The sequence below is a fragment of the Chamaea fasciata genome, unplaced genomic scaffold (genome assembly GCF_029207755.1).
Source record: "Chamaea fasciata isolate MVZ Bird 193981 ecotype frontalis unplaced genomic scaffold, bChaFas1.0.hap1 SCAF_3, whole genome shotgun sequence".
NCBI lineage: Eukaryota > Metazoa > Chordata > Aves > Passeriformes > Sylviidae > Chamaea > Chamaea fasciata.
Window position 1 is genome coordinate 52,616,262 of NW_027094088.1, and position 25,781 is coordinate 52,642,042.

Below are 25,781 nucleotides of genomic sequence, written 5' to 3' on the forward strand. Positions count from 1 at the left end.
CTTTTGCCAGCATCAAATGATCACTACTTAGACCTTCTTAAAAGAAGGCAAGAGTCTTATCCTGAAGAGCACACATTTCTTATAACATATTATCTTTAAATAAATTCAAATTTAAAAACTCCAACATTTGTGTAAGATAGGTCTGATTAATCTCTCATTTAACTTTCATAATATTACACAAGTAGGTCTCCAAAATCTGCACTACATCACTTCTACTACTTACATCAGAAGTTTTTAGGCAGCTGAAAAATTTGAAAACAATAGATGTGAAGGAAATAGTACTCCAAATAATTAGTGAAATACTCTTGAGTCTGTGAGAAAATGAAGGTTCCTGCATAGGCCAGACTTGATGAAGTGAAACAAGGGAACTGACCCCAGATCATCACAAGCAAAGTAAACAAACATTAGCAACAAGTGTGGGATGGAGAGAAAGGTCTAAAATCTCAGGGGGATTTAAAGTTTTAGAATTGGCCTTTAAGGAACATTAGGGAAAGAAAACACCTTTAAAAGATATTGTGGAACAGAACTGGCTGGGGATGAAGCACATAGAAATTGAAATGTAGGAAGAAAGCACAGTGGGGGTGTAGGGCAGTTTCTGAAGCTGAGGAATATGCACAGGAGAGGAGTAGATCTGCCCTTCATGACTCACTAATATTTGTGTTGGGACCATTTTCTATTTTCTGCCTTTCAACCACACACAGTATGGAAATTACTTTAAAAGTCCAATGTGTACAGTATCACAGAAACTGCAATCTGTTATTAAAACGACAATGGAGATTTTTCAACATACTTGCAAATGTTCAAGTCTGTAGAAGTAATTCCCAGAACAACTTTCTAAGAGTTACTTAATATAGGAAAGAACAATGTTAAGTTAAAGGGTATAACAAAAGAAAGCTACAGATCAGATGATAAAACCACACAAATAGATCCATAAGCATCCATTAATAACCATTTAAAACCATACTGATGTGTTTTTATGCAGTTTTCCTCCAGGCACAGGTAAAACCCCCAAGTCAGAGAGCACAAAGAGAGGCCCACAGCTGAGGGCACCTAGCACACAGCCTGGGTAATAAATTATTGAACTCCTGTTGCCATGAATTGTTTACCTGCTTTCCAGTGTTCAAAACTGGCTTGCAAACCGTTATGGTGAATAATTTAGAGTAGCAAACAGGTTTGCAAGTGCAGAATCTATTTGGAGATAATTTGTGAGCAGAAAGAAAACCTGTCTGTGCCGAATCACCAGGAACGGGTTTGCCCAGCAGTGCTGTTTTTCCTGCTTCTAATGGCAAAGATTTAGTAAGGATAAATAAGAATAGACATTGAAACAGGAATCAAGATCACCTGAATACTAAACAAGTCTGAGCCCTGGATAAAATGGTCATGAAACTTTTAATCCTGAAATTCTTACTTTAATCTTCCCCTACCTGTTTTTGCTTTGCTTGGAATTGTGGATTTCCAGAAACCCCAGAAGACTACAATACTGCAAAATGCTTGGAAGTCCATTTGTGTGTCTTATCCCCTTAGTTGTTTAGATGCAAAGTGGAATATACAGCCTAAGCTATCATAAGATCATCTACACCCTAAAAACAAGTATACCAAATAAAAGTGTTTTATCTACATAATTGTAATCTCAAATCTCTTCTAGAATCATTTGTTATATCCTTAAACTTTCAACTGTTCTACATGCCAACTATCAACATGGCAAGAAACTTAATGCACAGATGAGAGCACCTCTATTATACTGCAGAATAAAAGTCAACAGACAACCAAACATTAAATGTGTATACTTTGTGTGCATGCTCACATGTGAATGTCAGCAGGATGTTGAATCCCTTCTGTGTGGAGGCAATTACATATATATAGCTCTACATATGAGAAATGTAGTATCTCTTTCAACAGCCCTGTTTCCCTTACCATTCATGGAAAAGAAAGTTGCCACCATCAGTTAACTTAGGAAGAAAAGGACAGAAACAAACACAACAACTAAACAAAAAAAAAATTGGTAGCTACTTCAATTACATGAAGGATGTTGTAACTAAATTTCATTTATTTAGCTCACGAATTGACTTTGAGGACTTTATTACTTCACGTGAATCATTGCAGACAGATGGTATACACTTTTGCATTGTAAACTGGGCTTTTACGCGGGAGGGGAACACAATTTCCTTTGATAAAATTAATGAGATTCACCAGAGCAGACAGGAACACTTTTATGTTCCTGTTTACAAGTGACTCCAAAGAGGTAACTCGAGTTTCTCAAAACAAACCCTTCAGAAATAATTTCTCAAGGTAAGAAAAACGAATGTGCCAAATTGCATGCAAAAAAAGTCCTGAGAAAATAATGACAGAAGTTGTCTATACAACAAGACACCCTTCTGGAAGCCTTTCCTTGGGTTGACAAAGGGACCATTAGGTCATCTACCTTGCCCTTGCCTCCCACTGCACAATTCAGCCTGGTTCTCTGCATAAGCCCCACTTGGCTGTCTTCAACACCGTGCTTTGTATGGAACCTGGATTTGGGGGTGTCAGACAAAGAGTCTTTCCTTCAGTGCTTGAACATCCAGGAGTGTTGCAGTGCTGTTGTTTCCTTGCAAGGGCGCTGTTAAGTTAAAATGCAACATGTCTGTCTTTCCCAAGTGCAGTGGCTTTTTACACACCTTTTATTGGAGACTGGTTTCTGCGATTTCCATCTTATCGTGTGGATCTCTTTCCAGCTCTTTCACATCACACAGCATCTTTTTAAGGGACAGACAACACTGGATATGGGCAGCACTTTTTGTCTGATAAAAAAGCACAACAATGTAATGGAATTTCTGCCTACCCTTTTCTACTTGCACAGCTGTATGTACATATCAATCCCTTTTCTACCAGCACTAGCTCACTAGGAGCTCATGTTGAATTTCTCCAAGCTCCCAAATGGAGTGACTTTCAAAGATGCATTCCTTGGCCGTGTAGGTTCTGTTGTTCCATCCTGCAAGTCTGACTTTTTTTCTCTTTTTGATCCTATTAAAACTTACTTGTTTGAAGGACCAGAGTTTATTAAATAATCCAGATAACTCTGTGACTGCCTTGTTCTCATTATCACTCTGTTAAAATTTACTCTGTCTAAAATTGCTGCCAGTGGTGATTTATTTAGTCTTTTTAAAGCTGTTTGAAATAATACTTCTCTAGATTCCTGATGAAAACTCTGAAGAGCCTCTCTGCAGCTCACCAACAGAAACATCCTCATTAAATGCTAGTGCTGCTTGACAATTGATCTGCTTTTCATTTAGTTCTTCATCTGCTTGTGCTTTATTAATTTTGTGCTGTAGTCACTTTTTTTTCTCTTACTAAATCAAGTACCTAGCAGAAGTTTATTACACTCAAGCCTCTGGCAATTTAATGCATAATCATATAAAATGGGGAAATAAAAGAGCTATTGACTACAACATAATTTCTATTAAAAAACATGAAGACTAGCATTAGTTGTATTTTCCGTGTATTAGCCGACAATCACAGTTGTTCTGCCTACCATGCAGGCAGCAGCTACTTCTTGTGCTTTTTTTGTGTCCTTTGTATGGGCCCCACATTAACACACTTCTTCATCTCTTGAAACACCACCACAGTGCCAACACATACAAAGATCAGCTGGCCAGACATCACTTCAACCCCTCAAGGATTTTCCTCTGGGATTTCCAGACCACTGGGAAATTGTAATTTCACCATGTCTTGCTAATAGATGTTCTTTAGGTGAGCCTAAAGTGTCCAAGTGTCCTCCTGTGATATACATGCATCTCCCTGCTCATTTCTAGATACTGCATAGTAATAGCTATTAGATGCTCAAATTTGGGGGGGATTTTTTTTTTTACTTCTTTTTTTTTTTTTTTTTCCTCTCTGTTTTTTCACCAGTGGTAACAGTTACTTTGCTCTAGCATTAAGCTTGTATCACTGCTTGGATGATGCTTATGCTTTAAGGAAGACAAATTAATCTTTGGTTCGTTTTGCCCTAGTGCTGCATGCACAATATCTGTTTTCCCCCATCTCCCCCACAAGTTTGGATAATTGATTCTGTGCCTTCCTGTCACCTGTTAGGCAGAGTGCTGTCTGGATACCACTGTCTCTGACTATCTTCCTTCTTTCAAAACTAAAAGTAGTCTTATCTTCGATTATGTACCTGTGTCTGTGGCGAGGGTCGGGCACTTTTCCAGACCTCAGCCACAGCCAAACGAGCCTGGTCAGGATCCCGTGCCCTGCCCGGGCACTCCATTTCCACTCGTGAAAACTGCTCCCAACAGCAAAGCACCTCAAGCAGGGCGATGGGATCGCTCCCAAAGGCTGCCTCAAGTTTCCCCCGTACCTTCAGAGGGGATGAGAAGGGGTGGGAATAACTCCGTGTCTGGACTAACGCTTTGGAGCAGGGCGGGAGTAGGCAGGGACCGGGATGCCAGCAGGGCGGGAAGCCCCGCCAGCTGCGTACCGTCCTTCCCAAACTCCGTGTGGCTAAAGCGGGGGATTTCTTTCTTTGATTTTTTTTTTTTTTTAAATAAATCAAAGACCTCTGCGATCCCGGCGCTGCCCCGCGCGGAGCCGGTGCGGGAGCGGCGCGCAGCCCCGGCCGGGCGGGGCCGGGGCGGGGCCGGGGCGGAGCGGGGCGGGGGTGAGGGGCCGGGGCCCGGCGGTGTCCCGGCAGCTCGGCGGGATGACAGGCAGCAGCCGCCGGCCCGCAGCCGGAGCAGCCGCCCCCCGCCAGCCGGCGGGGAGCGCGGGCCCGGCCAGCACCGGGATGTCCCCTGGGGAGCAGCCGCGGCGGAGGCTGCGCGCCCCGCGGGCGGCGTGAGCGCCTCCCGGCCAAGCCATGGGCCAGACCTCGGTCTCCACGCTGCCCGAGCCGGCCGGCGGTGAGTACCGGGGGTGGCGCGGCCGGGGCGGCGCGGGGGAGCCGCGGTCCCGGGGCTGGCGGAGCGGTGCCCGCGGTGCCGGGTCCTTCGGAGCGCGGCGGAGCGGGAGGGGCGGCCGCTCTCCGCTCTCCGCTCTCCGCGCTGAACTGCCCGGCTCGGCGGGCCCCGGGGGGCGAGAGGCTCCGCCGTGCCTCCCACCTCCTCCGCGGCTCGGGGCTCCTTCTTTCCCCGTTATTAAAGAAAGAAGTACGAAGGCTTCCCCTTCGTACGGAAAGGAAAGGAGCTCTGGCACCCCGCCCAGGAGCGCGGCTAAGTAACCCGCCCAGCTGGTCGCTTTTAGCTCCAGGACATTTTATGTGTAAGCAGACTGTTGAAAATAAATAAATAGCGTGTGAGTGGAATTGTTTCGGATTCTCCTTCTCCCCCCCGCCCCCCAAATAAAGCAGTCCTGGCTGTTGGCAACTTTTTGAAGATAGTACGAGCTTCTTGGGAAAGTTGTTTGGAGACATGTTAGGATAACCCGGTGTGTTTTAGTTACTGAAAAACAGAGTGGGTCTCTTCTCACAATAATAGGATGTAGAATCTAAATTAACTTCAGCGAGGTTTGAAGTTTCCTGCGAAATTCCTGCGTGCCTGTTTTTCCTCAACGCCTGTTTCCTTTACATCCAAAAGGAAACCAAAAAAAACAAAACAAACAAACAACAACAACAACAAAACCCCCCAAAATCCTGTTGTGGACTTTATTGCTGAAGGCTGAACTTTATCCTTAATTTGCTTATTGCTGTTAATATGGGAATGTTTTGTCAAATAGGAGACAGTGCAACAAACTTTCTCTTTTCCGCTTTTATTTTTCTTTCATGGCCATTTCAGAGAAGAGTTTTAGTATTAACACACAATTTTCAGACAACTCTGTTATATTCCTAGTCACACCATCCCAGTCAAAACCTTGGAGCATTTTCTCACCTGTCAAACATTGCATGAAAGAGAAATTGGACTATTTCCAATGAATGTTACCATCCTGTTGAAGGTTTCACCCGGCAGCCAGTGTGTTAGGATTGTTTCAAGGTAGTCATCGGGAAGCAGATATAAGGAAACAGATGGACTGGTTAAAATTTTTTGTTAAACTTCCTGTACAAAAGAAGTGACCAAACTCTTAAGTGCAAAAGCCTGTTATGAGAGCATTTTGCCTTGCGGGGGGCTGTATCTTGACTAAGGATAACTGTGGTGCCTGTGTTCATTGGGCTGGATGATAATGGACAATAATTGGGCTGAATTTCTAGCTTTACCTCAAAGAAAAAAAGTCATTGTTGAATTCCTTCCTGATTGAAACCAAAATTTTCAATCAGGAGCAATAAGAGACAGGTATCTGAAGATGTAAGTTACAATGATGCTGCCTCAATATTGCCAAGTAAATTTTAGTTATCTTCATTTTAAGAGCACTGCAGTTTGTGATGGGACAGTGGTAGTGCCTCTGGGAGGTTTCATGGAAGAGTAATTCCACTCCGTTTTCATCGCGGTTGAAATTGTTGGGAGGGTATAGTCTCAACAAGAAATGGTAGGGGCAAGTGAGTTTCTGCGTGGCATGGATTCTTGGGGGTGCACTCATTTGTTTTTTCTAGTCTGTTTTACTGACATGGTCTGGACAGTTATCCATTGTGAAGTTTGGGAGGCCCTGTCCATCTGTGATCAGGGCAGGAGAATTCCTTCCACTGGTTCCTGTTCCATGGGTTGCCCTTTAGGCAAGCAGGCCTAAAATCTTCGTTGATTTTGGCGTGCCAGGCAGCTCCAAGCCATTTAAGTCTTTGACAGCTGCTAGAGATTAGAGTTGAAGGAGATATCTGTCTTGAACACGCAGGGGCTACAAATCTGTTTTAGCGCTACGGAATCAATAGTGCATTCAGATCCCCAGTGAGCCACACAAAAGCAGCTGTGAGGAGTTGCTTGCCTGTTTGCTTCCTTTTCCCCAGCCATGCCAGCCTGGAGGGCTCGGACCCTGCCCTGTGGGCCCTGCTGTGCCCCTGCAGGGCTCAGAGGGGCTGTTTGCTCTGTGCAGGGGAAGGCACCACTAGTAAAGCACCGTGGGGCCTTTGGGTAGGCTGGTAAAGTGAACATGGTTTGATGTAGCAAACTGAAGTAAAAGATTCTTCCTGAAAGTCACAGAGTGAGTTAGAAGAGATTAAATATATGCATAATGCAATACTCAGGATGGACCTCAGCCAGTGTCCTGAAGGGTTGAGTTCTTAAGATTTCCTTTAAATTAAACTCTTTTACTCTCGGAAATGTAAATATATGTTGAAGTACTTAAACAGATCAAGGTCCTAGTGTCACTTTCCCATTGGGTTAAGGGCAGGACTGAGGCCTAATTATAAAATTCAGAAGGCCTTCTTGACTCATACCAGATGGATTAGTGTGCCTATAAAGAGAGGAAGAATTTCAGATTTTCATACTCCATTGGAACTTTCTTTAGCAATACCGTTGTGCTAGAGTTTGCCATCAGCTGCATGTGAATGGGTGTTGAAGTGTTTTGGACAGGAGGATCTGGGCTTTAGTCATCTCTCATAACTATGAGTGGTAGATGGCAAAGGAGGTCTTGGATTGCCCGGTTGGTGTCCGTAGGCAGCTTTTGCTCTTTCTCCTAGGTTACAGCTTTCCAGTCATTTAGATAGTTTTTTTTTAAAAGCTTGTTATTTGCCATGGTTAGAAAATGTGAACAAACATCAATAACAACAGCAGCTTGGGAGGACAGTATAGACAGTATAGATACGTGCATAAGGAAAAGCGCATATTGTCCTTGTTCATTTTCCTTCCTCTTCTCTGATTTTCCCACGCCTGGCAGGACTTGATTAACGTGCTCTCTCCCAATTTACTGGCTGGAGTTGAGTGCTTTTGGGGGTTATCAGCCATTGTGTGCAACAGTTATCACTTCTACTTTCTGATCTACAGCTTATCAAAGGGCAGCAGAGCTGTGCACTTTTTTCAGTTTGTTTTTGTTTTTTTTTCCTTTTGGATTTGTTCTTTGGTAGTTCGGTACCAGCCATAGCACAGAGAAACAAACAGTGGAGACCTGATCAGCATATCAGGAAGGTAGCATTTCAAAGCAGAACTAGTTAGGTGGCAGAAGATTTTTGTTGTTTCTTGAGTAGTGATGCCTCATCAAGAGTGAAATTTCCAGTAAAAACAGACCTTGTTAGTGTTCCTAGTAGGAATAGGTCAGGCAGCTCAGCGTGGAGTGTGGAGCACGAGCAGACGATATGGGAAGGGGTAGGACAAGTTGCAAAGGGAAGGTCCTGGGAAACTCTTGCCCCGCTGCTCAGGGTGCTCAATGGGGCCAGCTGAAGATCGGGGTCAGACCCGTGCTCCGCTCCTGTGCCAGGGATGTGATCTGCAGGGCTGTTTACTCTCAGGTGGGGGGAGTTCCTCTCCTTGCATACGTTTTGCATAAACAGAGCACAAACTGTCTGGCTTGCATTTCATCCTTTTACAGACACACTTTTTTTTTTTCAAGGCCATGAAAAATGTACTTCAACAGCACAGGAAAACCATTTCCCACCCAGCTCCCCCTATGAGATAAAAGCAGTCACTGGTAGGATCTTGTTGTTTGTTGACCTTGGCACTCGGTGAAATGATTCTCATAGGTCAGAAGTGAACATGTTTCTCAGACTGCTGCTTTTCATCTCTCTTGGCTTTATGGGATTTCCTGTTCATGGACGAGGAAACAGCAGCTTCACCTGTGTCTGTGCAGAGGAATTGTAATTGTGTTAACTGGGCAAGCTCGTCATAATCCTGAAATGAAATGGAAACCTAATATTTGCTTCAGCACTTCTAGGTGTTGGTAAAAAAAACCTAAATGGTTATCCATGGAGAAATTCCAAGACTTGTCTAGTAGAAGAAGTTATTCCAGTAGTACTCTGCGTTAGTAGCTACTTGTGAGCCTTACTGAGGGCACTGTTGTGGAGCAAGCCCTCCTGTTCCTGAGGAGTTGGACATGGAGATACTTAGCCATAGACCTAAATTCTCATCCTGACTCAGTCCAGTATGACTCTGAATGTGCAGAAAAGCCCTCAGAGTAATAATTCTTAAAGGGTTAAAAAAGGAAATTGGTTTTCCTCCTCTGGCTGTTTTTCCTTTCTAAAGTGGAAGAACTTTGAAATTCTTTGCACTTTACAGGAAGGCATTTCAAAGCACTTACAGGTGCAGTGAACTACTCCCAACACACCTGTCAGCTGGGAATTTCATGTTTTGCTGCACTTGAAAGAGAGGAAAGCAGAGCTTTGAGATGAAATAGTAACTTCCATTTGGCATGAAGGTCCAAATGACTTGTCCACAGCCATGAAGGACATTCTTAGCAGAGAGCCTCATCTTCCTTATTTTATTTCCTGAGATTTAAATCGGCTGGGGACTTTGAGGCTGAACCCTCATAAGACTATGCTGGGAATCCTATTCATTTTTCCCTGCTTTTTTATGCTTCTGTAAGTTATGCAAGAGTTTTAAGTACAATGTAAAGGTGTATTGTTTTCATTTGCTGCTGAATTTCTATCCAAAGATTTTCAGCTTTTGGGGAAACTCTTTCTTCACCCTACCAGTGTTGTCAGATGGGACTACAGTTGTGACAGCTCTAGAATTTGGGTTAATTGAGTATGTAATCTGCCTTAGACTTCAGGCTGATTGAGTGGATATTTTGGGTGCCAAGTCAAAGGTATAAACCCCCATGTTTTCAGACAGAATGGTTAGCCATGAAGTTGTCTACTACTAATGCAAGAGCTCTTTTTAAAAGTTGGTGCTTGTGTTTCTTGAGCTGAAATAAGAAGAGCAATGGCAACTGCTGGAAGCGTAGGTCTCATCATGCTCCCAACACCATGGTTCTGATTTGTGCTGTCGGTGAGGGTCTGAATGTAAGCGTGTGGAATGAATCACTATTTATAGAGAAAAAATTGTGCACCCTTTTAAGTATAGCATGTTTATGGAATAGAAAGTGTACGTGCTGCCTCATGCTCTGTGATCCTGCAGAGCAGAGCGGTGCCCCCGCAGCCGCGGCTCCTCAGCTGCAGCAGTTCCTCGCTGCAGAGGAGGCTGCAACCTGAGCCTGCAGCCTGGGGCATGGCCGAGAACACGGGTCTCATAAGGACACAGGGCACAGCCGCACCAGAGGGACCACGAGTGTGTGAAAACAAAGGTGTAATGCTGAACAGGTTGGTGTCTCACCTCTTCTTCCTCCGAGGCTGCTTCACGGATGACCAGAAGTTCTCCTCGTTTAGCTGCCAGGGTACGTGACCTTTCATGTCCGGCATGCTGGCTGGGATATCTCCATGTGCCGATGTTGGGTGGCTGCTAATCACCTGTTCGCAGCGTTAATCATCAGCTTCCTCGTCGGCCACGAGGAGACCGAGCGCTCCCGGGCAGGGGGCAGAGCCCTGCTGGCTGCCTGTGTTTCTGTGGGGGTTGTCTTCTCAGATGACCGCCCCGATACTTCCCCCAGATGAAAAGCTCCTGGAGGATCTTGTTTCCTGCTGAGCCACTGTGCTAAGCCCCACTGACAACTGATCCCATGCCGCCGGATCCCAGCCACCCCTTGGATCAGTTGTCCTTCCTTCCTGGATCCTCTTCCTTGGCTTTCTTACTGCTCCTGAGTAATATGGCCTCGTCCTTAGGTGGTGCTTTCTGTTACAGACTTCAAAATGCTTTCCAGTCCTTTTTATTTCATTCCTTGGTTTAAACGGGAAAACTCACCACAAGGAAGCAGGACAGCACCTAAAATAGCCGGGAGGAAACCGAAGAGCTCTCAAATCCTCCTCAGTGTTTGCACCATATCACAGTCCAGCCTATTAAAAACAGAAACAAGTTACACATTTATATCTTTCTTTATATGTTTTTCCTTAAAGTTTTCCTTTATTCATTTTGGACACTGATTCTTTTTGAGATTTAAAAAAATGTAACATTGCAGAAAAATACTTCTGAATGGATGCTAGTATGAATTTGTTTTTCACTGAATTAATTGTTTTAAAACACAATGCTGGGTGCTCTTAATGCCTTGGGTCAATCACTGATGGATTTTTTTTTTAAATACTTCAGCAAACAGCCTGCTCCCAGAACTTATTTCTATCCTTTGTATTAAAATTGTAACAGCAGCTAGAAAAATATTTCTGATATGTGCAAATAACCCAACTAGCTACCATTCAGTCCCATATGGAGAAGTAATTTTTGAACTGCCCATGTGTTGTCTTCTCTAGCTGGCACAAGGCAGATTCCTGATCCTGGTTTTTTTCTGATACGAAAGGATTGATTTTTGAGTAGGGCCAGTGCTAGGCATAGGAATAAAGAAAGGAGGTGGTTAGCTGGTGATGATAAAATTACTCTAATAACAGGCAGTGGTAGCTCTGGTCTGTTTTGTGCCCAGCAGATCCCAGAGAGTGAGAGAGGGGCTGCTGGTACCCCTCCTGAGCTAGAAGAAATTGTGACTACAAACCATGGGCAGGGAAAGTAGGCAGATAAGGAGGGGCAGTTTTTGTTAATTTTTTTTGTGCTTTAAAGCAAAATCAGAGTGACACTGAGTAATTTATATCCCCCTCCCCCCAAATGTGAACTCTACAAGCCCTACACTGTCAAGTGTATATGAGGGCAAATGTAAAATTATGGTGGGGTCTGGAGTGTGCCATTTCCTGTGGAGTCTTATGAAATGGTTCAGTAGGAACTAGGTAGGAAGATCACCATGGATATCCAGCTGATGCAGGGTATGGAGATGGACTGTTTTTTCTTCTCACTGTGTTTGACCAGAATCACATCAGTAACAGGGCTGGGTGTTCTCTCTTCTGGGTTTGGAGGTTTTTCTCTGGGTTTAAATATTACTATATGTGAATCGATTTAACCTTGCCTTTTTGTAGTCCACACAGTGGTTTGGACTAGCAATCAGCAGAGACCATGAAATCACCTCTGTTAATCATCTGGCAACTCATTATTAGGAAATTTAAGCCTTGAGTTTCTTGCCAGGCTAGACACAAGGTCACTGAGAAGGAATATGAATTTCTTCTGTCCCTGACTTGGTTTATGGACACTGGGGAATAAAGTCTGTCCAAAGAGAATGTTTTATTTACCTTTTTGTTCTCTCACTGCTTTGTAAAACTGTGATAATCAGTGTAAGTGGGAAAAAGCTAGGGGGAAATGAAGATCTGTGGCTGCTCCATCACTGTATGGAAGTATAGGGTATGCTGTCAGGTTGCATGTAAGTAGAATGAGAATGACAGAGCATCAAGAGAGTTAATGCCAAATCTGTGTCAATGATAGCTTTGTGAAAATGAAGTTTCATATGAAAAGATGAGGGCTGTGTTGCCTTTTTCTTCTCTGATTACTGCATTGGTTTCATATGAATTAGAATGATGTTTTGCCTAGCAGAGTTAGGCTGTGATACAGCTGTCCTAACATTTGAAACCATATGAGCAAAGCCAGTACTATTCCCAAAGATCAGCCTGCATTCCTCACCCCTGAGAATGGTCTTTTTTTTTTCATGTTCTAAGATGTCTTCACTTTGGCCATCTGCCTAAACTGTCAGCAAATCCTCATCAGGTAGATGCACCATTGTCGTTTCAGTGTTATTTAATCCTTTTTGTATTTTGTGAATCTGAACATTTTAAGGTGTTGGCCAGTAAAAGCCCAAGAATGGTGCAGAGGCCTTGGATGCTGGCTGGGCTTTATTTAAAACCTAGGCTATTTCATGATCTGTGCAAACAGGTCGTGTAGTTTATGATCTAGAGATAATACACAAAAAATACAGACAGTCTCTGATATTTATTGATTTTAGCTAACTTAGTGATTTGCACAATTAGAATAACTGTGATATATGATGAAAGTTGAGGTTTTCACTGCTGTGTTAATTTACACTTTCAGCTTAAAACATTGCTGACAAGACTTAGAGACACACTGGGACTCTTTTTCAAGCTTAATACGGTTTTCTTTATCGCCGGAAGCTTCAACTCAGAAAGTGAACTCTTGACTGGGGATTTGTCACCCCTGGTTTTATTTCTGGGGTTTGCAACATTGTTGATGCACACTTAAATGATTGTTGTTTCACTGGACCCTTCCTGCTGAGGAGGAGGACAGGGCTGGCTCTTCATGCCTTCTGCCTGCATGGCTGTAGAGCAAGTGCAGGTAACAGAAGGAAAGTGATGTGGATCCCAACTTCTGTTTGGTAGTCAGATCAGGTGAGTAAAATAGCGTTTGTTATGAGTGAAATTTGGTCTGGATGCCCAGGAAACCTCATGGGAGGGCAGCCTGTCAGGGAAGAGAATGGTGTATTGAAGAAACATACTACTGGCAATGGGAGTCTGGAAGCCAGAATGTGGAAGATTCCCTGCCTGTGACAGAGGGGTTTGGACTAGGTAATCTCTAAAGTCTCTTCCAACCCCAAACATTCTGTGATTCTTAGAGCCAGGCTTTGCATTCAGCTCAGCCTGCTGCAGTCAGGTGCACCGGTGATCCTCCCTCTGAAACCAGGAGCTGGGAAGACAGCTATATGTGCCAGTGTCCACGTCTGCATCCTCAGCAGACTGCAGTCTCTGCTGCCGTATCCCAGTGTAAGTATTGTTGAGTGGATATCTGGAGCAATAGGAGTTCATGGAAGAGCCCCAGCTGTGGTTCCTGTAGGGAGTGAGATGCCCAGGATACATGTTCCTAGCCGGTGTTTGCCCCCGTGGCCATGGAAAGCCTCAGTGTGGCTTGTACATCTCTCACCTCTACTGTTGAAGGGATTTTAGTGCATGGGCACCTAACAAGTGAATTTTAGTCAGCAGCAGTTTCCTGAGTTAAAAACACGGTGTGATGTGAGTAGTAAGGGAGGGTGCAGTTTGTGACTCTTTTTGCAATTGCCCTCCTTGCTTATAAGCCCCAGAGATCAACTTACCTGAAGCATGTATGTCATAACATGCAATATAAAGTCACCCAGGCTGGAAGCTAATCTCTGTGGTTTGTTTTTTTTTTTTTTTTCCCTCGCTTTTTTTCCCCCCAAGATCCTGGATGAATCAACAAAGAAATGACACTTTCATTGTGTGCTTATGAAAGAGATTTAATGGGATACAGTCGAGTAATTTGAGTCACGTTACAACTTAAAGTCCCTCTTAGCTGGTGGGAAATGATTTTTAGATACTGGCTGTCTTTATGAAGAGAAAAAAACCCAAACAGTTAATTGCCAAGAAATTAGATGTGTTTAAATTATGCATTTATAATGTGTTATATTTTATTTCATTGTTAATAATTCAGAACTGGCTGTGCATTTCCTCCCCTGTAAATTCATTCAATGTGTCTGAAGGTTACTGGTTTGTTTCTTGGAGTTTTATAGATTTATTGCATTTCTGAGGGGAAGGAAGTGTTGGTTTTGGCACAGATACTAAGAATATTCTTGTTCTGAAAATGTGAAACAGTGTTCTAGTGCACTGAAAATCTGGCCTCTTTTATGTTGATACAGAGGAGGGTGTAGTGGTTTTCCAGCCTTACACATTTTACCACCATGCATGATTCTCCTACTCTCATGAATTTTTCAAGTGTTTGATAAAAAAGGGAGGATATTTGTATTAATAATTAGTACAAAAAATCCATATGAAGTTTAAAACAACTGCAGTAATTGCAGGGTAGTTCCTGTGCTTAAATTCTTGAAAGAAAGTTTTGGAAGGCTGGTCTGACTCTTTTGAGAGGATAGTAGTTTTGATTTCTTGGAAAAACCATGCTGTTGTTTCTTCTTGCTTGAATATTGCTGCTTTTGACACATGGAAATAGGGTATGGAAGAAATAAGTGAGACATAATAGAGACTCTGTCTGTGCAAGAGAATGAACAGTAAAGTAGACAACTAAGACTGTGGATAAAGCCAGTTTCTTTAGAGCTGGACAAAGACCAAGCAGAAATAGTATATACTTTAGTTGGAGGAGAAAGTAATAAGACTGTAGCAAAACAAGAGCCAGCAAGAAAGTGATATTAACTACAAAGCATTGCAGAAATTACCTGACTGTCACTCTGCTTGAAAAGCTTTTTGTTGGGCAGTACTGTCATGTAACTGTGTCATGTTTCAGAGAGAACATGATTCTGAAAAGAGGAAGAAAGTGTGTGTTGGAAAAGCCTAGGGGAATTCTCAGAAACCTGAGAAAAACAAGAATCTTGGACACTGACAGCAATACCTCTCTCTTAACTCCCCCCTGCACTTCTCCTCCTGCTGATTTAATTTTCCCATTTGCTATCAGGGGCAAGCAGGGGCGAAGAGGAGGAGAGCAGATTTTAGCCAGATCCAGAAAGATGAACAGTGTGTTTTGGAAATGATTAATGCACCTGGAAACTCTGTAGCTTAGTTTGAAGTGCATAGTAAAAAATGTGTTGAAGGAAAAAAAAAAGTATTTAATGTCACTATTGGATCTCTAGGATTAAGTATTTTTGAAGGAGAAAAAGAGGAAAAAAAGAATGTACTTTTCTAGCTGACATTCATGAATGATGAAAAAACATTGAGAAAACAGGTTTAGGCCACTAGAAAGTATACAAAAGCTAAGAATTATTTTCAATACATTTTAAACTTTAACAAAAGCTTGGGGCTTTGCAGGTTTCCCTAGTTAGTAGGAGAAGCTGGACACAAAATTTGATGCCTATCATTGCACGCTGTATCTATTGCATAGACCAGTTTTTAGTTTGGCAGTGGCTGCAGCTCAGCCCTGTTAAGGGGCAAGCCTTTCCCAGCTACTTCAGTGCAAAATCAGCGAAATCTGATAGCATGTAAGAAAAAAGGCCACAGATAATCACCTTGGTGTGGTCTGAAAGGGTTTGTGTTGCCCAGCTCTGAAGTCTTCCGTGAGTATTAATCAGTCCTGAAGATGGGTCTTGTGTGAAAATTAAATATTGTTTCCCTCCCCAATCCTTGCTACAGATGGAGCATGTCAGGCCTGAAAGTCATAGAGCATGGATGTAAGTGAGCACAAATGATTGAAGTCATGCCATGGATCTTTGTGGTTTTACCTTTCCACCAGCTGTCCTTAGGGATCTGTTTGTAGAGAAAACATCTCTCTCTCTCTTTCTGTAGCTCATCCTACATTGCATTCAGGGTTTCCTCAACCACAGAAGAGAAATATTGCAAGAAACATCACCGGAAAGTTGAGATGAACCAAAAAACCAAAATAGCACTGCTATATCGTATCCTTTATTAGGTGAGTTCACTGAGATGAAGGAATCAGCTGAAGACAGCTAGTGACTGCTGTGGTTAATTCTTTTTTTAGCTTTTGCTGGGGAGCAGGCTCCTCAGCCCCTTCCTGCCTGTGGTTTAGCAGATAATATCATTACACCCTTACAGTCCCTGGATGGGAATCCCACTGGTTAGCATTTTTGGCAATCTGTTTTTTATCCTGAGGGCCTGTATAGAGCAGCAGGGCAGAACTGAGACCAGTGTCCTTATGTCAGCAGGGAGGTGTCTGGTGTCACAGATGAGTTTTTCTTAACCCCCTAAGAATTGATACATCCTCTGTATATATGGGCCCAAAGGTTTCTTTCAGTTTAGATTTTTTCTTGTTTGTGCGCTAAATTCCACCTAAGACTGAGTGGAGGGAAAAGGAAGAACAAATGCAGAGCCGCTAATTAAATTAGCCATTTCCTAAAAGCAAATAGCAGGCACTTCAATCTCATTAAAAAATACCAGTATGGAGCCCATTCTTCCTGGTTTAAGTGATTACTTACATGTCCAGATGTCAATGCAGGGAAAACTTGCAAATGTAGAGAGGTTTATTTTGTCTTTCTGTGTATATTTCCTTATAATTCAGTCTTTGCACCTACCATTTTTGGTGCCCTTTTTTTTAAGAAAAATATTTTTTAACAAAAGGAGATGTTGTGGTTGAAAAAATTTTGAGACAAAAAATGTCTTTCTTTTGGGCTGAAAAAAAGACTGTGTTTGAGGTGAGAGAGAAGGGAGGGAAACTGGGATAGTGCTGATATGGTGGAAGAGGTGACGCTTCAAGGAGATGGGTAGTAAAATAGGAAGTCTTTTATGAGGACTTCCAGTAGTTCTCTTTAGTCTGGCATGTTACTGTAAGGTTAGGTGAGAAAGGCAACCATTGGTTTATCTCAATGCATTTATTGTTGATATCATATTGATAGCTCTTCTTCTGACACATTGACAGGAACATTTTTCTTCTAACCCAGGAATTAGGAGTGAAGTCCCACTGAGTGATGCACATTTTTGTGGTGTCACATATACTCACCGAAGTTTTTAGCATCAGACTAGGATTGATGTTATGTTTTGATGCAAATGTCCTTAGCACAATTTTCAAGATAACTGACAAGTTTTCAAAATATTTTTCATGTCCATTGAAACAGAGAAGCCAGAAGTCTGGTAGTAGCAATCATTTGCGGTTGTAGGAAGAGTGCATGGGAGAAGGTGAGAGATAGAGCAATGCTCCTCAGAGCTACCCAGTGGTAGAATAAAGCAGGTTTAGGACCTGTGGTAGGTTAAGAGTCCCTTCAATAGCAGGGATTTGCTCTGAGCCTCCCCAGTTCTGAGTAGGTACCATAAGAAGTAAATTGGATCCTTCCATTTTGTGGATATGCAAATATCCCTGCATCTCCTCCACTGTTTCTGTATTTGCCTGAAAAAAGAGCCCCTCACATTAAACTGCATGTCAGTGAAATTAGTGATGAGAACTTTTCCTTGCACAAGAACCTACATAATGGTTTTTAGTTATAGTCCTTGCAGTATTTTCACCGTTTACTCACCTGTTTCTACCAGCAGAGTTTCGTACTTATAAAAAGAACATCCAGAGAGACAAGTACTATGACTTCATATAAAATTTAAATTACATTATTTTCAACAGCTTGACCAAAGCACACCAAGGGCAGTATTCTGACACTGTACATTTAGCCCTGGCTTTATGCCCTGGCTTGTTTTAGTCATGAAATTGGTGGGTTTATTAAAATACTATATGGAGTCAAAGGTCCTTTCTAAAAGCCAGCATCCAGGGCCGTGGATTCCAGTGTGTTTAGTAAGGAGGCATTTCCCTCTACATGAATAACAAGAGCCACTTCATGTTTTGTGTTTGTGTTTTTCCTTGCTCAGTTGCCTCCCTGGTGGGCAGGTGCTGAGCCCAGAGTGCTGCCACTGCTGGGGAAGGGAACTGTATATCCCCATGAGCTCCACACTCCAGCCAGGGGGCATTCCCAGCCTGTATGCTGGCCCTTTTACTGCATAAAAGTGTGCAATATTAGTGATAAACCATGGTATTCCTAGCATATGAGCAAATTAGGCAAATACAGGGTTTTGAGTGTGAAGAAAATGTGTGTGCCATAGTAATCCTTCCTTTTTTCCCTCTTGTTATTCATTACTTTTTTCTCCTCAACTCTTCTCAAAGCTAAACTTCCCACAAAATTCAATTATACTCTAAAACTCTGTGTTGGCATGAAAGATAATTAAAAGTCCACTCAAACCTTTGATTCCCACATGGTTTAAAAGACAGAAGTTTAGAGTTAGCAGAGAGGCTGACTGAAGTAGGAAGGCGGTGTTGGTGATGGAGCAGTTTGGATTGGAAGCTTTGAGGACACATCTGAAGGATTTTCATCCTCCTCAGAACAGGCGTTACCTGAAATAGGATCCTGTTTTCCCTGGTACCTTGACACAATCTATGTACCCTTTCCTTTAGTTGGCTGCTCCACCATTGCTGAGCTGATTTGGCGAGGGCTGATTTACTGTGGGTCACCGGCTGAATGCTTGCCCAGGCTGCTCCTCCTCGTGCTGATATCTGTCCAAAAACTAATGGCAGCCTTTCAAGTGCAAGGCTGCTTACAAGCCCTCTTGTATGGGCCATGTCCATGTTCACAAATATGAAACTAAAGTGTTCTGGTTTAAGTGAAAATACTTATGGAACTGGTTCTCAGTGACCACTATTCATAAATGCATGAAATATCATAATGTTTGTCAAAAAGCTTCTGAGTGGGATACATCTTGCATGTCTGTACTTTTCAGTTTAGTATGTTATTCATGATCCTATAAAGGAATTAAAAAAAAATATATATATATATATAAAGCGCCAGTTAACACTTGATTTAGTTTTGTTTCCTTCTAGAACAAGAGAATATTCAGTGAAGGTTAGTGCTGCTTTTCTAGCACTTTTTAAAACTGAGTCAGACTGTGCTGCTGTGCTTACCTGTATTCCTTGCATTCTTCATTTGTATTGATATACAGAAAATTTCCTACTAAGTACAGAAATCTTCTGTTTTGCTTCTTGTGGCTTTTATATGTTTCATCACAATTCCAGGTTTTTCTGATCTACCATAGCTCTTGTGAGCACAGCATGTGAAAGACAATGCTTGCCCACGACAAGGAGTTGCGCTGTGTAATGCACCAGTCCCTTTTTGGGTCTCTCCTGGTGTTAAAATTACCACTCTTTCCCAAAGTTCAGCATCCAGCTAGGGTGAAAAGTGAGTACAGGGTCTAAAAATGTTGAATATGTGTGCCAAGTACTTGAATGTTAGCAAGAGTGGGAGGGAGGTTTAAGGGAAATTGTAAACCTTTTTCAAGGCAAGCAAAATGACTGAACTCTTTATCATTTCTTTTCATTTCCAGAATGTCACTGCTTCTTTCTAAGCTCAAAAATGTTGCCATCATTTATTTGTAAGCTGCTTGAAGGTGCTCTTTTAAAGAATAATTATTAACCTTTCTATTTCAAAACCTGTTCCTATACAAAGCATTTCTCACTGGAGGTGGAGTTACAAGGCAGTTTTTTTTAGTATGGCATAGAACTTTTCAGGAGGTGTTTTCTGAGGGAGGTAAATTGCCAGGGACTGCAGGAAGGCCCTCTGTTCCTTTAGTTGAGATTGGAGCTCAACAGGTTTCAAACCACACAGTCAAAGCACTGGGGAGTGGCTGTGAAGACATTGTGACTTGCAGAGGTGCTCAGGGGCTGTGTTTGACTCCTGCTTGCCTTTCCAGGGCTGCAGTGTTCCCTCTGTGCCCTTTGGGCATGGGGAAAAGATCATCCATCACCTGTAGGATCTCTGCTTTCCTTTCCCTCCTTGGATCCCTGCAGTGATGTTATTTTGGGGGCTGCTGGGTGGGAAGAGCAGAGGTCCAAGCGTGTCCTGCCTGCAGGATGGACTGCTCACCTCTGGGCAAGCCCTCAGAGAGAGACCCTGTGGAAGTACCACTAGTGGAAACAATGATTGCGCGTTCCTTTGTGGGACATTTTGTCCATGTATTAACTAGGTGTCCATTGTTAACTAAACAGATAAATAGCCCTTTCTCTCCCTTGTTTGGTGCATCAGCTGCTGGGTGAGTTGCAGAAAGCCCAGGATGAGAAACAGTCGGTTCAGGCAGAAATTGCAAGCAGGAATTTCTGATGTATTCCTGTGGGCTTTCCTAAGAAATGGCTCACTTTCCCAGGGACCGATGGAAACAGGCGAGCACTCTGTCACATAATGTTCCCTCTCTAGGAAAACATTTGGTAGTAGTTTAAAAAAGAAAGCTTTATAGAGCTTAAATAATGCCAATGATGAATTTGGTGAAGACTGATGCTGTACATACTTTATTTGCGAGGATTTGGAATTTCCAGTGCTGCTTGGAGTTGCTAGCAGTAGGTCCAGGGCTTGCCAGTCATATTCAGGTTTTTTTGCACCACATCTTTTATTTTAATCAAGTTCTTATTATGGCACTCTTAAGCATGGCTAAATAGTAAAGCTTTTGTGCTCAATTCATCTGCATCAACAAGGTCATGGCACTTGTAATCATTAAACTAAATCATAAAACTAAAGAAACCTGATAATTGCAAGAACAGCTTCTTTTTCACTCGTTTTTTAAAGTAATTCATGTCAGTGTTTCGTATTCTGGCTTGTAATTACTCAAGGGTCACGTAACCTGGTTTGTGTCTAAATAAATATGGAATAATAAAAATATTTTTTAATGAAAGCTGCATTTTTTAAAGGTTTAAAGACAGTCTTAAAGAAAATACAAAATACAGTGAAGCATGTCATTCCATACAGTTGGCGTGACCTCTGACCACATTAATCTGGCTAAAATGTCCTTTGTGTCTGTACTGGGTTTTGTACAAAGCAAATAAATCAAGATATTACCTGATTTACAATCAGCCTGAATGCATCTTAATGGTAATTGGAAGACTTAAAATGTTTCATTGGGCTATGGTGACTGCTAACTCCTAATTCCACTTAGAAAAATGAATGGTTTTCCTGCACTGCAATGTATTGATGTGTGCTGGAGTAACTGGGTGGGCTCAGGTGCCCCTGACAGGCAAACAGATATTTCCTCTGGTGCCCTTTGAAACTCTGTGTGCTGAAGCTAAGTACTGAATGAATATTGTTAGGCTATGTGGTAGTATAGTGCTGGAATGCACTGGTGGGGAGGAGATGGGATCTGGTATTTTTTTCTGCTGGTCCTTGAGCTTTCCAGCTCAAGGGATGCTCATCCAACTCCAGCTAAAGCAATTCAATTTAAACTGTCACATAAAATTTGAAGTTGGCATTTTGTTCTAGCCTACAGACAGCAAAGCTAATGTTTTATGATTGCTTAAAATGCCAGTGTCTGAATGAGAAAGTTAGAAAGGGACATGCTGCAAACAGACTCATAGGGGCTTGTGGATGGCTAATTTTATTTTTTTTTTAAATACAGTAACTGAACAGGAGTCAGTAAAACCAGAAATCTGGTGTTCAAGCTATTGTCTTTCATTTTGTACTTGGAGCTGAAACAAGAATGGTCTTTCTGGTGTTTGTCCATACCACTCTTTAGACAAAGAGGTTCTGATCTATGGCCAGCCCTCCTCAAGCACTGCGATAATGCTGTCATTCATTATTAACAGAGAGCAGAGGAGAAGTGGAGGCCTCAAATACATCAGGAACAAGAGAATGGGGAAATGAAGGTATCAATTATGTATCTGCCATGTTGATGATGCTCTTACAGAGTAGATGTTTTCCCCTAAGGGAAGGACCTGCTGGATGAGCAAAGCATATTCTCAGTGCCTTCTCTGACAGCAAGATGACGTCTCCCCAGCTGAAGCTTCAGCAAGCCCCTTTCTTTAGCCCTTTTACGTCCCAGGAGTGCTTGATGCTCTGGTTAGTCCTGGGCTGGTGCCTGGATCTGAAAGGAGAGTGCTGCTGGCTCTCCCACAGGGAAGTGTGATCCTGGTTTCCAGCCCTACCTCCACAAGGGCCAAACGCCTGCATGCGCTGTGAACAGGGCAGGCTCCAGCTCAGCATCCCAGTGCAATGAGCTGAAGGGCAGCAGCTTTCTCATCTGTAATTTGTTCCAACTGAAGGTTGTTTTGGTTTTTTTTTATTGCCAGCACCTCATTTCCCCAAACACTGATTCCATGGAAAGACTGAAGTAAAAAAAATATGTATGAATACAGCCTCAAACCTTCATGAAGATGATACTACAATTCCACTGGGTTTACAGTGATTTACAGTGCCATCACCTTGCTTGATGGAATTACTGTTTGTTAATAGTGTAGGAAAGGGACCATATTGATTTTTAAAGTAAAACTGAATCCCATCACAGTTGCACAGACTTTTCCTTTGACATGAACATGCCCCTGAGTGTCCAAGTTTAAGCTGCCAAAAGAAGGGCAGCTAGACTCACAAATACGTCAGCTTGTGCCTGATTTTCCCCACCTTGGTCCTAGTAAAGAACAAGTTACAGGGAATAAAACAGCTGTTTGCTGTGTGGCTGGGGATGAAGAGGGTAAGGAAACATGATGGAGAATAAAAGTCAGCTGCAACTTGGCAACTCTCTTTTCCTCATAGCAAAGAAGATGACTTAGACTGTATTAAGAATTATGATATTATACGTACAGAATATGAATGATTTTTACAGGCTGTGGTTTTAGAGTTGGCAAATTAGTATTTTGACTAAGGAGACTGTGTTTAATCATTATATAGGTTGTTCTGAGTATTTTGGAGTTTTACTATTACTGTTTATTCAAGCTGGTATCTAGCAACAAAGACAGGAATTCTAAGGGCGGCTGAAAACTAAACTTAAAAATAAACACAGTTCTCTCTACAAAGACGGCAGAGCTAAAAGCCTGTACAAATATTTGCAACGACAGCAACAATCAGAAATTTGCTGGTTGGGTTTAAAAGTGTTCTTGACCTCCCTGGCAGGGTTCTGAGGCCAGCAAGGTCACAGAAAGAGACTCTTTGCTTTGAGGTTGATTTGCACACATTTGGACAAGTGCAATATGCTGTTTCCTGTTCTAGAAAAAAAAGGTGTTGAAGTGGTGCCAGTATAAAAGAAATTGTTGCTCTTTAAAGGCAGCACAATGAGCTCTGGGCTGTCCTGTCCCAGGCATTTAATGACATGACTGATCCAATGGCTCCTAAGGTTTTAGGTATGTAAATGTTCTGTTATTCATAGATGAGGAACTCCTTGTCATAGTACTTAGGAGTGGGGAAGCATTGGGGTGGGAGCCCACAAAACCAAACCTGCTTTCAGATTATATAAACGTGTTAATTGTGAAAGATTTGGTTAAAGATAGTAACAATAAAGGTAAAAACATGTAATATTCTTACAGAATATGCCAGTGTGTTTGGCAAGGGCAGTGGCTGGTCTGGAATGAGTTGGAGTGGGTTCGCCACCTTTTTCATGCTGGAGAGGAAAACAGATGATGATGATGTTAGCACTTCAGAGGGTCAGTGCTTCAGCACTGGATGTGTTGAAGGCATCAGAGCCCCTCTCACACCTGTTGGCAGTGAGCTCAGGTGATCCCTTCCTGGCAGAAGTCTTCCCTCTCTTCACGGACTTCTCTCCCCTTCACTCCTGTTCTGTTCCTGCCCCAGCTCAATGTTACACTCTTCAGCTCAGTAGTAGGAGATGACTCAGTCTTAGAAGCCCAAGCAAAAGGCTATTTTTCTTTTGTCTCAGTGCAGTGATAACATGCAGCCTTACAAATGGTCACCAGCATGGCTGCTGGTTCATCTAAGGTTTCTGTTGTGGTGGTGCAAAAACACAGGCTGAGATGACTGGAAGCCCACTTGTGTGGGCAGCATCTCTGTAAAGCTCTACCTGCGTGCTGCCTTCGCCTGCAGTGGTGATGCTCTCTGGGGGCACAGCCAGAGATCTTCAGGGAAATGCCTCTGTCTTTCCAGGTTTGTCAGAGGCATGGCTGAAAGGCAGTGGAGAGGGATAGCAGCTGAGTCCTTTAGCCAGTGATGCAGAGTAGGTGAGTTAGGAGAATAATCTCCTGACATCCTACAGCATCTCCTTTGGGATGATGTCCTCCTCCAGAGGAGCCAGCCAGTTGAGTCCTGTGACAGCCTCAAGCTTGCTTAGGGATGGAGAGGAGAGGAGCTATAAACAGCCCAGAGGAACTTCAGCCATGCTTTTACTGTTTTGCTAGGTGGAGAGGATAGTGAGTAGCTATGATCACCTAAGGGTGTGGCATACCTACTGCCTCATCTTTCCTCTCAGTCAGCTGGCGCTGGGGATCCTTTCCCACCTTCCCTTGCCTCAGCAGGTGCTGCTGCTGCTAAAACCAGCCGTCCAGGGACTCCTGACCTGTTGGGGGCAGATGGAGAGTGAATTGCTGCTAGCTGGGGAAGTGGAAACCAGGGCCAAAAGCTTCCCAGTGACTTTCCTCACCCAGTTTTATCTCAGTGTTGGTATAACACACCTATTAACTACTGCAAAGGTGGTTGCTTTTAATTCCTCTTTATCACCACACAGGAGAAGGGCCACAGGTGCTTCAGTTTATTTTCACACTTCTAGCCAATATCTGCTGGGGAGAATTACCACTTGCCTGCAGCTAAAATGATTCATTGTAAATTTATTACAGGTATTTTTCTCCCTCATATTAAGGCTATGCCAAGAAAAGTCAGTAAAGAAGTATTTCCAGTTTTGCAGTTCTGGTTTTCAGATGTGATGTTTTAAAATATCAATACAGAATTTAATAAGATGTGTACATACAGCTTACTTTTGGGTGAAATTACAAAATCATCCAAAAAAAATGTAAACTGTAAATAGAAATATATACCACTGTACTCTAAGGAGATTTATCCCTTAATATTCAGACACAAGAAGCATTAATTTTCAATTAGCAGCTCAGTTGCTCAAAGTAGTTTGGTTGCTCTTTTATGTACACTGCTTTTAGTTGTTGTTTTTTCTGTCCTCCCACATCTGTTATTGTGCCTGGATTTTTTTTCCCCGTTTTTGTGGAGGAGTTGCTTTGACCTTTGCTATGATGTTTCATATATCTGGAAAATGTAACTGTCTGGAAACTTTCCTTTTGCTGATTTTTTCTGAAGTATTGGGGTTGAGGATAAAAGAATAAGCAGCCTGCATTAAACCTATGATCCCTTTCCTTCTGGTTGGAGCTGGCTGTGTCCAGGGTGAGAGAGGAGGTAGGCAAGAAGATTTTCTGCTAGATTGCTTTCAAACCTGTTTAAGAGGATGGCGGAGCATTTGCTTGTTCCTTCTTCAGGAAGCTGGAAGTGTGGAAGTTAAACATTTTATTGAAGAGGAGGAAGAAATTGTGTAGCTGTTCCAATAAGGACTGCATGTTGCCAAAATGTAAATAATGAATTTACAAACACATGTTTATGGGCATATTGCAAGCATAGGTCAGATCTTTATTTTTTTTTTCAGACCTCAAGAGAATCCCTGATGTGTTTTGACATAAGAAACAGTTGAGAAGTGGTGTGATTGTGGAGGTCTGACAGCAGTTCTCAATGTGCTGTAGAACACACCCAGCTCAGCTGCCAGTGTAGATGGAGCAGATGTGCTCTGAACCATGAGGTTCCTGTATGAGAAGTGTAATTTAGTGAGGCTGGGGAGCCCTGGCTTGGCTGTGTTGCCTCTGGTATTTCTAGTGTCTCTACAGAGTGTCCTACTGTCATAACTTTGCTCTTTTTTTCTGTAGAGTTAGCCCGTGGGAGTGAAAACTAAATTGTGAAGTAATGCTGAA

General features: G+C 42.6%; 1 protein-coding gene across 4 annotated transcripts in view; it reads left to right on the forward strand.

Moving 5' to 3' along the window:
- The window catches only part of PHACTR2 (phosphatase and actin regulator 2), a 129,338-nt gene that overhangs the window by 51,151 nt on the left and 52,406 nt on the right, over window positions 1-25,781 (forward strand). For 3 of the 4 annotated variants that reach the window (XM_066178997.1, XM_066178998.1, XM_066178999.1), the window contains exon 1: window positions 4,668-4,877. The exons of the other annotated variant lie outside the window; for it this stretch is intronic. In XM_066178997.1, coding sequence (XP_066035094.1) covers window positions 4,835-4,877 — 43 coding nt within the window. In that variant the 5' untranslated portion in view covers window positions 4,668-4,834. Of the gene's footprint in view, window positions 1-4,667; window positions 4,878-25,781 lie in introns of those variants that run through there. 4 annotated transcript variants of the gene reach the window in all.